Genomic DNA, 15425 nt, shown 5'->3' with positions numbered 1-15425 from the left:
CCGGGTTGGTTGATCCGGGTTATATGGATCGGGTGGCCGATCCATATCCATAACCCTAATACAACTAAATAGTGCTAGGGAAAAAACGAGCAAGAAACAGAGTAATCAGATTAGAGGAGGTGATCAATTAAAACAACACCGGTATTGATGAAAAAGTTAGTGAAGAACAAGAGAAGTAGATTTGTTGAAAGGAAAGTCGGAGTGAAGGAAGATGATTAGAGGAGGTGACCAATGGTGGTCATACATAATAGGTATAGAATCAGTGTCGTAGACATATAGGGCAGTGTACCCTTAATACTGATACTGTGGAAGTCCTGAGACCAGGTCTGAGCTTATAAGAGAATAAGACAGTCAACATTAGTATAATCAGAGATCTCACGGAAAGCAACAAAGCTGCACACGCTTACTTTGGACATTTCATATCTCAAAACATGCCCTAATTCCTCGTTAACACGTTGACTTGTCTGAATTATGCAATAGTACAGATGAGAAAACTCTAACCCCACCGCCTCGCCACCTCTCTTTCTAATTCCGAAAATACATGGATAGCCCCCTTACATTAATGTTAACCTCCCTAATAAGACTAGAGCTAACATAAGCAAAATGGTTGAGTTGGATATCGACCCATATTCAGGTCACTCTCAACAATGCATGCAGGAGGACTATCGGAGTGACTCTAGGTCTGGCCTTGGGGAAAGGTATTAGCATTATCCCACATTCGTTTTATATATAACAGATGAGAAATGATTTTTACATCTTTTTCTTCTAACTAAAATTTTGAAGTTCAGAATTAATCAAGAAAAGGGGAGCTTACAGGTGAAGGGGAATCAGTAGCTTTGAACTTGCCCAATCTTCTTTTTTCATCGACTGGATTAAGTGCAGCAGCAAGCCAGCAACAACCTTAGAAGAACTTGATCTTCATTAATCTGGGGAACAGAAACATTTGGGTCAAATTTAAGAACATCAATACCACCATATTCCTCATAATTCCAAGCTTTCATATTATAAGGAATAGAAACATTTGGGTCAAATTTAAGGGGAGCCTAAGCATAGGCGGTGGGATTAGAGTTTTGACACGAATCTGAAAAGCGGAATTCAGTTAGCAGTTACTTACATGACACGGAATTCGGTTTCAACACTGTACATTTTAGCATTACAGATGTCATATTCAAAAGCAACATAACAATTCTGTTATTTCTACACTAAAACATACACATAGATTTACCAACCTTTACATTGTTTCCTAATACAGGAAGTGCATCTTTAACCAACCTTTCATCTTCGAGAATCCGACCACTCGAACCGAAGACTTTTCTCTCTTCCCATATGTCAACCTGAAGATGTCATAAGGTAGAATAACACAAGTTGGCTGTGGAAAAGATTATACAAGTATCTCCCTACGAATGTTCATAAAAATGTGAAACGCTTATGCATAAGCATCCCTATCTAGACAATTATAGTTAACAATTTGAAATTACCACCTTACATATTATTTGCTACAAGAAGTGAGAACAATGAATAAATTCTGCTGTGTAAGTAGAAAGAAGAATGGAAAGTGGGAATCAAGGCTTGGGTGTCCGGCACTGATTTTGCACCAATAAGTACTTCAGAAACGAATGACGGACTGACAATTGATAGTTTAGATTTATCGAAAGAGCAAAGATGAACTTCAAATAAAATCACAAAGGCAGAAGCTCTTAAACAACATGAACTTCTACGGTTTCTGCTCAAGGACCCCCCACACTTTTATTTCATTCTCTAAATTCATTTATTTTTTTGATGAGAGCTCTAAATTCATTTATGCTTATCGAAAGAAACTTTTTTGCTCGTCAGTAAATGAACAGTAAACTTAGAAACACGTGGGCCACTTCCCTCATTAGTGTTGTTTTAAACAATTTGGGAGGAATGTGCCACTATAATGTTTGTTTAGTCTCCCTATTGATCAATTAAGTGACCACCAAATTACAAGATTGGTCAAATTAAAACATAAACAAATGACTTTATCTTGTACTCAAATAACACTGTATTTGAATAGGGAGTTACGAGGTCCACTGTATTTGTTTAAAACATAAACTGAACAATTTCTTAAACCGAACAATTCACAACAAAGCATTCAGTGAATCCTTTGCCTCATATTTCATGCGAATGGTTCTCCGGTATAATTTTTTATTCCAATAATGTGTATGTTGCTGTTATTTGCCTTTATCAAGTAAAGTGATAGTTTAGAAGATTCTTGTTGAAAGTGAAAATATTCAATTAGTCATTTTTTTTTTGACAACTCTGGTTGAATAGGGAGTTACAGTTTTGTTGATAATTTGAATATAAGATAAAGTCATTTGTTTATGTTTTAAACAAATACAGTGTTATTTGAATATTTCGACAAATATATATTTCCTTAATTCTATCAATATCAAGTGCATTACTAGAAAATATGATGCATGTACTAATTTTGTCCAATAAAATTCATTGGATTGAATAACAATAAATGTTAGCGTTCTTTTTTAATAAAGACAATATGGGAACATACAAAACGAAAATAAATCTGGTGAGTTTCCATAATGGACTATGAATATGAGATGGACATGTTATGGGTATCCGATTTACCTCATATTGTGAAAACCAGATCAAGAGAAAGTTCAAACATCGATCTCAGCCGTTGATCTGTGTAGGTGGCAGATAAAAGAATGCAGTTGAGATATGGCAACTTTTGGGGCGCATGCAATACAAAAATTACTTTTTAAGGCATATGAACAGCTCTTCACCTCATACATACCCTGTTTCTCATTCGTTCATTTGTTTCCTTTCAAATGAACAAATACATACACATATCCCGAAGAGTCTATAGTCATAGCATAAGGTGCATAACAGATGTGGACAATTTTATACTCACCAGTAGAAGGAATGTAACCGAAACCACATGTTCCCCGACAAAAAGAGTATCGGCGGCTGAAGATGCTTCTTGGGACATTAATGAATTCCTTGGTAATTGTATTACAGATATAAGTAGGTCTCTTGTCCTGATACCCAGAGAAGCAAACTAAACCATTGCATGAACCAACTAGGTTTTGATTCCGGTAAAGAGGAGGGTGGTTGATGAGTTTTTGGAGTTTGAGGTTACAAGATGATCCTGGAATGTTAAGAGGAGTGTGGTTGATGAGTTTACGGAGTTTGAGGTTAGAAGATGATTCTATAATGTTCTGTTTATTGACAAACTCTAAATGGTAGAGTTGGGATATACTTTGTTTGTCTGCTGATGACTTAATCAAACAAAGAAAACTAGAAGAAGTTTTCGATAAGCTTTGGGTAATAATGTGGTTTTCATTAGTATTATGATTAAGTTGGCGTTGTATATGATTGTAAACGAAGTAATGTTCCGTGAGGAGGGTTCTCCATAATTTGCATACTCGTCTGAACTTTAAAATAGTCTGAGCTTGTAAACAACAACAACAACCCAAGCAAGGAGATCATTGATGGAGTGGAAGAAAATGAAGATTTGAAACTTGATGGTGGTTTTGTTGTCCCTGATATCAATGCTTTTGGTAATTCTTGCAGAGTTCATAATAAGGAAAGTGAAATAAAAGATATTGTGGAACAATTCTATAGGAAAAATCATATCTACCAAAAATTCAAGACAGTTATCCATTAACTTCAATTTCATCATCAGCATCAGATATGGGTTGCAAGAACAAGAAATCGCATTCATCAGTAACAAAGAAGAAGGAATTGACTCGTTGTGACTTGCTGAGTTAATTATGTCTTCTGATGATGACGGCGGTTTTCTATGGTGGTGGCGGTTTCCGGTGACAACATTGGTTTTCCGGCGACGGTTTCCGGCGACAATGACGGTTTTCCGGCGAAATCGACAGGGTTTAAATTAGTATTTTCTTTATTTTAGTATTGTTAATATTTTGTCGGATCTTTAGGATCCTTTTGTCAGATCTTTAGGGTCTCTTTTCTCGGATCTTTAGGATCCCAATAGTGTCTGTGTCTAGTCCAATTTCTCCCCCTTTAGGAGGCATTTGCATTTACAGGTATGTAAATAGCATGACGCATCCGACAGAGAGAAATAAGTATTATTATCCTTGTATCATTGTGATTTTATCACTATTAATGGATATGTTTCCCTTGGATTAAAATAATAAAAAAAAAAAAAAAAAACCTCAAGCAATGTTATATCTTCAGTAAAATGATTTGAGAGCTAGCCGGGCAAAGATTCAGAGGATGTGATATGAATGGGCTCTTAACGCTTTCACTGTCCATCAGCATTTATTACCAAATATCGAAAAGAAGACAAGCAGAAAAGCTTTGTTGGCATTATGGAAATTACCTTTTTCTGTCAACAGCAGGTGCGCCAGCCTGACCAGCAAGTTGACGCTTCCACGCATATTGGAATTTTAGACCATGTAATAAATGTTAGATTCATGCGGGTCAAAATGAGTCTTAAAATTCATTTCTCAAAGATTATCATCCCAGAATAACCGATGCCAAAAAGAAGAAAAGGCCTTGGACATTCTATCGGTGTTCAATCGTCTGGGGGAGCACTCCTTGTTGATGTGTAGGGGTGGAGCCACCTTAGAATAATGAGGGTGAGGTTAGCAAGAAGGTGCAAGCCTAAGTTCGGAGGCTGATCGTATATAAACAAAAATATTGGAGACCTCCACTGAAAATTCGAATAAGCATTGTCTGAGAAAAATGTTCATATAATCTTAGAAATACCATTTAATGTCTATATAATAGAAATTAAGGTTCATATTGTGCTGCCGAAATCAAGAAATACCATTCATGCTCTAAGCATTACAGTGGACCGTAATAACTTTAGGGAACCTTATGACAATCCTGTCTGCGACCACATTTAGTGAGAAGAACAGACAACAGCTCTATGAAAATTTTCACATATTTACCAACAGCTTCACATAACACATAATTCTTCAACCCTATGGGAAGGGATTCAATCATCTTAATCCCTCAAGTGCTAAAGCATATGGGTAATACCTGTATAATAACTCACATAATCAAAGACATGGAGTAGTTCCTAAATAATGCTTGAACAGTTAAAAGCTAAGTCTGATTAGTCGCATAAAGTAGTTCAACTAAAAGAAAAAAAGAACCAGTCGCATTAATAAGATGAGACAGTATATAACAATAGCGCAGAATCATAGACTTTTTGAAAAATAATTACTATTGCCACCTTCATGGTTCTGGAAGAAACAATACATAGAAACCAACAATTGTAGAAGAGGAGGCCGCATCTCATTCCTCCTCATAGTTTTTAGTCCGGGATTGTCTTTTTCAATATCTTCCGCCAAACTTCATCTTTTTTGCATGCTTTTGATATTGAGGGGCTCTTATAAACATAAATAACTTTGAGTGAAGTGGGTGGCAATTTATCTGGCAACCCGTTGAGTGAAGTGCAGCAAATAATATCCAAGCGTCGGAGTGAGTGAAGGAATTTAAAGGATGGGAGTGATATCAGTGTTTCACAATCGTCAAAGAGAAGTTGTTCAAGAAGAGGCATGTCACCTTCCTTCAGACCAGTAAATGTCTCTAAGCAAGGTAATGCAGCAAATCGTAATGTCTTTAGTGACGGAAATCTACCCATACCAATACTGCTACTGCTTGAAAAAAATCGATCGTCAATACACTTCAAACATTCCATGGATCTGATTTCTAGATATTTGAGATATGGTAGCTGCCCAAGAGGAGGGAGGACCTCACAGTACCAACAGTATTTCAAATTTATAATCTCTAGATTGGAGAAGGAAGGATTGCCAACCCAATCTGAAAATTCTACACCAACGTAACCCCGCACTATCAGATGCCTTAAATTTGTATGAGGCCGAAGACTTTCAAGCACGTCTTCTGCAGTTTCGGATTCCTGACGATACTCCCAGTGAAGTTCTAACTTGTGAAGGTTCTCCTTATCAGCCAAGCAATAACCCCCACACTCTTTTATCTCTTCTTGGTCGTGCAATAGATTCTCAAGCTCAAAAAGAATAAGTGATCCTCGAAGGTTTTTCAATTCCCTCAATACTTTGATTCTTCCATTTTCATCATGTCTTTCACCAATTGTGAAAGGAAGAAGCGTCTGAAGGTTGGTCAATTTTTCAATTCCAGGTGGTACGAGAGACGTATAATAACCAGATCCTATTTCCAGATGGCGGAGGTTTAGTAGTTTTCCCATGTCTGTAGGGAACGTTTTTACACGGGTACAGCTCCCGATTCTAAATGTCTCCAGGTTCTGTAGTAGGCCAATTGTCTCCGGCAAATGCTTAATTTTATTGTTAGAAAGATCAAGATACTTCAAATGTATCATGTTGAAGATTGAATCTGGCAATTTCGAAAGACCAGCGTAACTTAAGTCCAAAACACGTAGACATGTCAAGTAATTTAAAGGAACGTACGTACCAAGACCACGACAACACACTAAAAGCGACCGCAAACCCTTGGACTTGCTGAAGGATGCTTTGAGAGTCTTCAACTCGGTAGCTTCACAAAACAACGAGGAATGGCGTGCATATTCACATATATCCCTCACCATCCGTGATGGCTCCCTTTTGTCATGGAGACGCAATTTATGATACTCACCGCCACAAGAAGAAATAAATTCGGCCAAATCGTGGACACAGTCCGGCATCAAGTATATGGTCATTTCATCGTCGTGGTATTGAGGGTCGGAGTCACTATTGTACAACGACCGCAAGAAAGATATCTCTAGAAGCTCATTGAAGTAAGAAATTCCCAAATCCTCCATATTTGTCCCTGGTTTTGCAGGTTGAAGGAAACCCTCTGCCATCCATATCAATAGGAGATTCCGCCTGTTGAAACTGTAGCCTTTAGGGAATAATGAACAATAAACAAAACACTGCTTCAGATGAGGAGATGACAAACCATGATACTTCCTCAATAGAGTACGAGGGCTCCGTTCAATTTTAACTTCCGAGAACCATCTCTCTGACGAATAGTCAAAGGCATCCTTAAGATTTTTTGATAAACAAGAGTTGTATACAGATCCAATGGCTGCTATAATAGACGGATGACCTTCAAAGGACTTCATCACTTCCTCACTAGGTTGACGCAATTCGGGATCAGGACGGGGAGGAACAAAATGTCGGAATAAAGACCAGCAATCATTATTGCTTAGAGGTTGCAACTGGTATGGAGGAACTGTCCCTAGTTTGGATGACACGAGACGACTTCTAGTGGTAATCAAAATTCTGCTACCCTTTCCCACCCCAACCCCAAAGAAGGGTACTCTTATTACATCCCACTTGCAGCAGATGTTGTTGGACACCCCATCTAGAACAAGCAAAAACTTCTTTCCAAGAAGCGAATCCCCAATTTTTGTCTGGAGAAGATGTAAATTATTATTAGTATCAATAATGGTAGTGAGAGAAGGATACTGATTTGATTCGTCCCCAACAAACGAAGAAGAGTAATCTTTTGGGGAGAGATGAAAACAATCAGAGAGTGAGATCCACATTTTCTTATCGAAGTGAGAATCAACCCTTTCATCATTATAAACGAGCTTGGCTAGTGTTGTTTTACCAATTCCTACATCACCCATGATTGGAATAACATGAACATCATCATCATCTTGAGAAGAACCCAAGAGTAATTCAATAATTGAGTTCTGGTCTTTGGGACGGGGAATGACAAAACTACTACTACTACTAGGGGAGGTGGTGGGGATGTCTGGACTACTACTACTACTAGGGGAGGTGGTGGGGATGTCTGGAATAGGGTCGGGTGGTCTATGAGCAACAATATCTTGTAATTTATCAACCAAAACAGAGACACCATGATCAATCATAAACTGTTGGATAAGATAATCTAGGGTGGAGTCAGATGTAGTAGTAATACCTCCTCCTCCTGGTTCCTTTCGCAGAATTAAACTAATATTGTTAAAGATGTCATCAAAAGCATGACTAGTCTCATCCAGCAAAACCCTAAGTGATTGAAACCAAGTGGTCATAGCTGGAATATAATCAACTCTTATAATTAGCTCTTTGGGAGCCTCAGAAACAGAATAATACTTATCATGAGTCATGTGAAGAAGATTTATAAATCTCTTCTCAGTAGACATCTGAATATCAAGAATATCAAGAACATATAATAGATTAAGTTGTAGCCTCTTTAAAATTGAACAGTCTGAGGAGTAGATGAGTAAAGGTGAATCCTCCAACTTTGTGAGAAGATCGTGTACAATAACGTAGATTAGAAGAAACTTACTCTCCATATCCAAATTCCCCCTTCGGTAGTACATCTTTCTTCTCTCAACTAAGGTACCCAAATTGAAGAAGAAGAAGAAGAATGCTAGAAGATGGTAACGGATCGATTAGGTATTATTTAGGTTACAGATATCTGATCAAGCTCAATAGCACTAGGTTATTCCATTGAAGAAATTTAAATATCCTAGTTCTGAACGAAATTAGGTTACTTTTTCATAAGTATCTTCTTTTGCTATCAGATAAGGATTGGGGATTCGCTTACTTCACCCGTATCTCTGAAATCAAAATTTGTTATCTCCATTCTCCAGCACTTTCAAAACTACGAGAAACCTCTACCGTTAAAAGGTCCCCGCCAAAATGCTATTAGCACCCGAGAAGAGACTGACCTTTTAGTCAATTCCCTTTGACCCCGAAAGCTTATTGGTTGTGGAATCTTAAGATTTCTAGAAGAGAAGGAGGGTGGTTCAGAAGAATCAATGCTATCTCTCTAACTCCTCGTTGTGGATCAAGATTGGTTTGTGATCAAAATTCTTCCGATGGTGGTTTTATTCTCTTTCTCTCTCTAACTCTTTGTTGTGGATCGTTGATGATGAGTTTGAAATCAAAGTTGTTCCATGTTGGCGTGATGATAACGATAAGAAAGATGAGAAGCATACACGAAAAAGAAAAAAAAAACTAGGGGAGTCAAAGAGGGGTCAGTCGTCTGGGTGTCTAACCGACTAACCCATGCCGTACTCGACGCGAATAGACACCTGATACGAATAGCAATTCAGTCGGGTGACTTAAGCCCCTTTCTTTTTTTTACTTACTCCATCGTAAAAAGTCAAACAACTTTCTTTTTGAGAAATGAGGTAATCTATTGATTATTGTGTCTAGACATTACTCAAAATGTCGAAACTTACACATAACATCGAGTCACAAGAAAACAACAAGACTGAGAAAGCTACCTCTCTCGAAATTCTAGTTAGCAAAGCCCATAAATAAATTAGAGTTTGATATTATGATTCTTCAAAGAAAACAACCAGGGGCCCTCAAGACGCAAGGTCAACGATAGGTGACTGTGAAATCTAAAATTATGATATTACACCATGTTCCGATACCAATTAGACGCCCCTGACCTTCAAATTCTACCATCGGAAGTACTATAGGCGCCTCTCGCAAGTGTTATGGACGCCTCTTTTTTCCCAAAGCCCCTCTCAGATTTGTCTCGAGAGAGACAGACAGACGCCTTTAACACTACTTACCGGGGGCGCTTTTAAAACTCCACTTCTACCAAATATACTCCCTACGTCTCAAAATGAAAGTCCATTATTCCTTTTTGGGTTGTCTCAAAATGATAATCTCATACCATACATAGCCTATAATATCTAATATTTTGACAAATATATCTCTCCTTAATTCTATCAATATCAAGTGAATTACTAGGAAAGATGAGTACTACTTCTGTCCAATAAAATTTATTGGATTGAATAACAATAAATGTTAACGTTCTTTTTTAATAAAGACAATATGAGAACACACAAAACGAAAATAAATCTGGTGAGTTTCCATAATGGACTAAGAATATGAGGTGGACATGTCATAGGTATCCGATTACCTCATATTGTGAAAACCAGATCAAGAGAAAGTTCAAACATCAATCTCAGCCGTTGATTTGGGATTCACACCCAAATCTGTGTAGGTGGCAGATAAAAGAATGCGGTTGTGATATGGCAACTTTTGCGGCGCATGCAATACAAAAATTACTTTTTAAGGCATATGAACAGCTCTTCACCTCATACATACCCTGTTTCTTATTCGTTCATTTGTTTCCTTTCAAATCTTCCATTTCCTTTATTTTTCTCTCCAACCCTCTTCATAAAAACATAATCGATTTAAGAACACAAACTTCTCATTATCTAGGGTAAATTAAGTTCCTTTAATCTTTATTCAATCATAAACCATTGAATAGTATATTCATTTGGGATGGGTCTAGATTGTGATTTTATGTTGTTTTTTTTGCAGGATAAAGTTACATGGATTGAGCCCTAGTTCTTGTTCATATAATCTTTGCTTTTATTTGTTGGTTTTTGAAATCTAGGTTTTTCTTTTAGGGTATTGAGATGGGGTTATTTGAAGGATCATTGCCTACTTGTCCTATAGACCAACATTGTTCAAGATGGGCAATGGAAAATATGAAGTTTTGTCTATGCGGAACCAAAGATGCAATTTCATTGTCACTGGGTATATTGAGTGTTCTTAGTTGGGGTGTTGCTGAAATACCTCAAATCATTACTAATTACAAGGAGAAATCCACTGAGGGTCTTTCTTTAGCTTTCCTAATGACTTGGATAGCAGGGTAATGTTGCTAATAACCCTTCTTAATATTTGATTATTATAAGAAATAAGTTCCATCTTTTTGTCTAATCTTATGCTTATTGTTCATTTCTATCATGTTTTCTTCTTATATACTAATAAGAGGGCAAAAAGAAGTGGGAATTTGGTGCTTATTGATTGAAGAGAATCTATTTTCTTTTTCTATTATGTATGTTTTATGTACTAGTATTAGAGTATCGGGGTTTATTAATAGAATTCTTGTTTTCTATTGTTTGGTATCTTAAATGGGATTGATTGGTTGATAGTTGATACTACTAGGATTAGACAATTGGGGTTTCTTAATGACACGCTGATTTCATATTGTTTGTAATCTCAAATGGGATTGGTACTGGCCCCTCTTATACAAAATCTGATAAAGAAATTTAATCCCCATTCCATGGTTTAATAATATAGTAGTTCTTTTTAATTTGACACACAAAACACGGAGCGGAAAATGATATTCTTTTCCTTTTCTTAGTGGGGAGGCGGACCGCGGCCGACCTTGTTTCATTTCACTTGTTAATGCATGTAATAGTTTCACCCCATATTTGTGTCTGTTGAGCTTCATGTTATCAATGTGTACTTGTGTAGTTATTGATGCATTTAAATATGAGTATGATGGTTATGTAGTTGTCTTCTTCCGCATTTTTATAATGTCGCTCACTCGCTGAACATTCTCTCCTTTATTGTTTTAATGGGGACAAGCTTTTCTTTGTTGCATCCATTGGCCCATTGCTTAAACTTTTTTCGAGTTTTTAGACTACACATCTAAGAGTCAAAGGCCACCTGTAAATGAGTTTATAGTGTCAATTATTTTTGCTTTCATTGTTTTTAAAAAAAAATGCACCGTAAAGTGGACGAAAGGGATGAATGGTGCTAATGAAAAATGTAAATTATGGGATTATATTGTCATGAAATGGATTTTTCTTCTCCCTGGAATTGCGCAACTTGATATACGTGTTTTTTGTGTCATTGCAGGGATCTTTTCAATCTTTTTGGCTGTAAGCTAGAGCCTGCCACTGTAAGTCCACTATTCCTCAAAAATGAGGAGAGCTCTATATCTTTTTCTAAGTACTCAACATATACCCGTTTCCTAAATCATTTTTGGTGTTGTTTTTTCCGATCAAAAAGTTTTTATGGGAATGCCTTTTTTTACTTTTTAAAAGCCCAATCTTCTCCTTTCTTTTCATTTTTTGAGAAAGTAGCATTATATCTATAAGTGAAATTACTATAATCATGTATGATAAACATCTTTTGCATTATTTTGCAGCTTCCAACACAATACTATATGGCAATGGTAAGATCCCTAGTCATCAGGTCCCTGGTGTATGTTGTTATTTGGTTTTCTAAATGATGATCTCTACCAAAGGAATAATATAATAATATATCATGTATGTTTTGATATGCAGCTGTACACGATAACGACCACTCTGCTTACTACGCAAACTATATACTACGGTCACATATATCCTCGACTCAAGGCTAACAAAAGGGACCCTCCAAACAAGGTCAGAGTGAAAAATGATATAATGCATTTTTACTACTGAATTATATATAGATTTTGACATCTAACGAGGATTTGTGTATATCTAAGTGTGATGAAGTGAATATTTTCACGTTAGTCTAACCTTTTTTAATTTGTAAGTAAGCAACTAATGTCACACTTTTCCTGGAACTCGAATGGGTAATGAGGAGTAAAAGGAGGCTGATAGATGCTAATCTTTGTAGGATGGTGTACTTTGTTATTCTGTTTGATTTGCTTAGAACTAACTACCCAAATCATTAAATCACTAATTTATGTGTGTGAATTGATGTTTTGGTATTTGCATTCAGGTCCCAAATCAATCGAGCATAGTGGATAATGTTAAAATTGAAAACCCTATTCTTGGACTCATCCATTCAAAGTCCGACTATACAGATGCTGGACGAATGCCAAGTTCACCTATACCTGTTGGTTCACTAGTTCTTCCTCGCTATGGCTCCCACGGGCTAGATTTGTACTACATGTAAGTGAACTTTTTTCCTTTACATTTCAGGCATTGTTGTCTTATAACAAACACTGATGTTATAAATTGTGATTTACAAGGCTATGGGAAGTAAACGGAGATGTTTATAATTGTCCTCAAGAAGTGCCTTTAGTTTACTTTCTTGCAATAATCTAAATTTGATCGATCTATATTTTTTTACTTTGAATGTTTACTTATAAAGTGGTGCTGATTGAATATCCAGGTCAGCTAGGTCTCTAACAAAGGCTCATACACCCACAGTAGGATCTTATTTAGCTCGTAGTCCTGAGAGGGCAACTATAAGCTCCATGCATGATTTAGAGACTACTATTGAAGAACCCCTGCTTGCTAGTCCTGGTTCCGCAAAATCTTCATCACCCTTGAGCACAAAAAGCATGCTGTGTGTGGTAATCCTTCAACATCCATAAACAAGGTCACTTTCAATGTTACTTATCAATTGCTAAATCTAATTTTTGTCTACTTGCAGGTCTCAGGAGTGACGTTCCTTGTCTGCAGATTTAATCTCAATTCTTCTGCAAATAGTGGAAGTAACATGCTACTAGAAGAAACAGGGAGAGGAGTTGTGATCCAAATCGGAAGAAAACTCTTGCAGGTAAGGCGACTTACGGAAGTAACGCGATATATCATTGTGGACTCTCTTAATGAACTACACCATGTAATATCATAATTCACTGGTTATTTATTTCGTAAGCAACCCCAGCGCACAATTTTTTCAATAGACAAATGAAGTACTATTTGAGATTACTAACGCTTTGCGTGTTGTATTCCTCTAGTTTCGCCGATCTCCTTAGTCTTACCTTTGCAGGTATATTTTTGAAAGTTATATATCATTCAATTTACCGAGTTTTCATTGCTCTGGGTTTCTTTAGGACAACATTGGTAAAAGGAATATTGAGATAGGAAGCATCCTTGGTTGGGCAATGGCAGCTATCTACATGGGTGGAAGGCTTCCACAAATTTGGTTAAACGTGAGTATTTGTATACCAGGCAGAGACATAGTTCTTATTTTCTGTCTAGCTGTCATTAAATTTCGCACTCACAAGTATAACTGAGTCTAACCCGTACTTCGATTTGAATGCAGATAAGAAGGGGTCATGTTGAGGTAAGCCCTTACTACTGATCGTGTCAGGAAGGATGTACATTTAATACAAATTCAATCATGTTTAATACAAATTCAATCCTGTTTATGCTTATCGAGTTATCAGTAATATATTTGTCTAAAGGAAATATCCTATTCCCCAAAAATAATTTTTGTAGAAGTGCATTTCAAATATTGCCTATGTGTGCTTTAAACATGCAGGGGCTTAATCCATTGATGTTCATCTTTGCATTATTTGGAAACATCACCTATGTGGGAAGGTAATAACTATTTCTCTTATCGTTCTTTTGGAAGAGATTCTTTAATTATTATTTTGATGAATACAAAATGGTGCTTAAGTTATTCTTTTATTGTGTATAGTATACTTATCAACAGCACGGCTTGGTCCAAAATTAGACCGAATCTACCATGGCTAGTTGATGCAGGAGGATGTGTTCTTCTAGACACTTTCGTATCCTTTTTGGTCAAATTTTTCTTAAATTAATGTTTCTTTCACTTGAATTTTTTCTTTCGAAGTTACAATGAAAAGATAAACTGAAAACGGAACAAACGATTTGGTCGATTATTGTGTGTATAGTGATAAATAAAGCCTTAACCAATGTTACAGATACTTGCTCAGTTCATCTATTTCTATTGGTTTCGGAAACACAAAGACTCACTGAAAGATCATGGTGACGACATAACAGTTTAGCCGGTTCCATTCTTTTATTCTTACAATATTGCTACTCAGGTAATCTTTCTTTACCCAATACAAATTGGAGTAAAATGTTTTCTTTCTTCTGTTAAAGAATATAGAGGTTTTAGGTGTTTTTACCTTCCCAAGACGTAGGAGCTACTCCACCGCCACCCCTATGCCGTTCACAGTATGGGAACAAAAAGTAGTCCTTGCACCGTGAGACCGTTTCCAGCATTACACCATATAGTTCATGATTTTAGTTTCTTACTACTGCTATTATTGTTTGTAACATTTCGCTATTATTATTTACTGGTCTTATAAGAAATGCAAACAGAGTGCAACAATATTGAAGAAAATATAGTATCAGTACGACAGGAATGTGAACGAAGTGTGACGAAAATACTATTTATTATTACACTTTGTTTACATTCTTTAAGATTTAGAATTATGAATCTATTCATTGGATAGCTACGAATTACCACTAGTGCTGATATGTGTTTATGTTTTTCAGGGCGTTCTTCAAGCTAGCCGACACTTCAGCTCTACGACTAACATCGTTGTTCAAAGTTGATGAAATCTTTCATAGTTGTGATGTGCCATTTAAGTTCAATGGTTGTGAAATACTGAGTGAACAATATTACTTCATGTAATCACATTATTACTGGTCAGAGAGAAAGAGAGAGAGAGATTTTGCTCCCAATGTTGGACACCAAGCTTGTGATCCAACTTCAACTAACAAATGGTTGCTTATCTTACATTCTTTCTTTTATACTATTATATTGAATGGAAATGCTCTTTTCAAGTTATAAAATAATTAAATATTTATGGGTTATTTGTACTTAAGAAACTCTAGGTTAATTACTCAATTTTATTTTACCCTCAAGTTGTGATGAACTTGAAAATTTGTCCCTATTTCGTTTTTAATCGCTGTCTTCAAGCTCTTTCCTTTCTATCCTCTTCACTTTTTAATGGATAGAAAGCGAGTAGAAACAAACTGAAAACAGAACTTTTAGGAGTCAATATTTGGAAATAATATAATC

General features: G+C 36.5%; 2 protein-coding genes across 3 annotated transcripts; one reads left to right on the top strand and one right to left on the bottom strand.

Moving 5' to 3' along the window:
* Window positions 1-4661: 4661 nt before the first annotated feature.
* On the bottom strand, window positions 4662-8597 carry LOC147545888 (putative disease resistance RPP13-like protein 1). Of its 2 annotated transcripts, none has more exons than XM_086636837.1 (2): window positions 6406-8597; window positions 4662-4992 (listed from the first exon to the last, which is right to left on the bottom strand). In XM_086636837.1, exons 1-2 carry the CDS (start codon window positions 8261-8263, stop codon window positions 4973-4975), a joined length of 1878 nt encoding a protein of 625 aa, XP_086492963.1. In that variant the 5' UTR covers window positions 8264-8597; the 3' UTR covers window positions 4662-4972. The 2 variants fall into 2 exon arrangements, with proteins under 2 accessions (XP_086492963.1, XP_086492962.1); XM_086636836.1 differs by having other exon boundaries at window positions 5189-8535.
* A 1222-nt stretch (window positions 8598-9819) lies between these two features.
* LOC147545887 (vacuolar lysine transporter YPQ1-like) lies at window positions 9820-15196 on the top strand. Its single transcript, XM_086637699.1, has 14 exons — window positions 9820-10131; window positions 10233-10566; window positions 11562-11604; window positions 11854-11880; window positions 11993-12091; window positions 12417-12589; window positions 12813-12996; window positions 13077-13202; window positions 13480-13578; window positions 13692-13712; window positions 13911-13969; window positions 14070-14160; window positions 14317-14439; window positions 14897-15196. Exons 2-13 carry the CDS (start codon window positions 10331-10333, stop codon window positions 14398-14400), a joined length of 1242 nt encoding a protein of 413 aa, XP_086493825.1. The 5' UTR covers window positions 9820-10131; window positions 10233-10330; the 3' UTR covers window positions 14401-14439; window positions 14897-15196.
* Window positions 15197-15425: the final 229 nt, after the last annotated feature.

Source organism: Eschscholzia californica, unplaced genomic scaffold (assembly GCF_041429995.1).
Source record: "Eschscholzia californica isolate CP2 unplaced genomic scaffold, dmEscCali1.0.p SCAF_4, whole genome shotgun sequence".
NCBI classification, from domain to species: Eukaryota; Viridiplantae; Streptophyta; class Magnoliopsida; order Ranunculales; family Papaveraceae; genus Eschscholzia; species Eschscholzia californica.
Note: the sequence above shows the minus strand (reverse complement) of the source record. Positions and strands in the feature narration are given on the sequence as shown.

Excerpts from the sequence above, each read along its gene's own strand:
- LOC147545887 (XM_086637699.1), top strand. The coding sequence starts at position 10,331 with ATGGGGTTATTTGAAGGATCATTGCCTACTTGTCCTATAGACCAACAT. Across the intron at positions 12,590-12,812 it reads GGGCTAGATTTGTACTACAT|GTCAGCTAGGTCTCTAACAA; the intron begins GTAAGTGAACTT and ends TTGAATATCCAG. Across the intron at positions 14,161-14,316 it reads GTGTTCTTCTAGACACTTTC|ATACTTGCTCAGTTCATCTA; the intron begins GTATCCTTTTTG and ends CCAATGTTACAG.
- LOC147545888 (XM_086636836.1), bottom strand. The coding sequence starts at position 8,263 with ATGTACTACCGAAGGGGGAATTTGGATATGGAGAGTAAGTTTCTTCTA.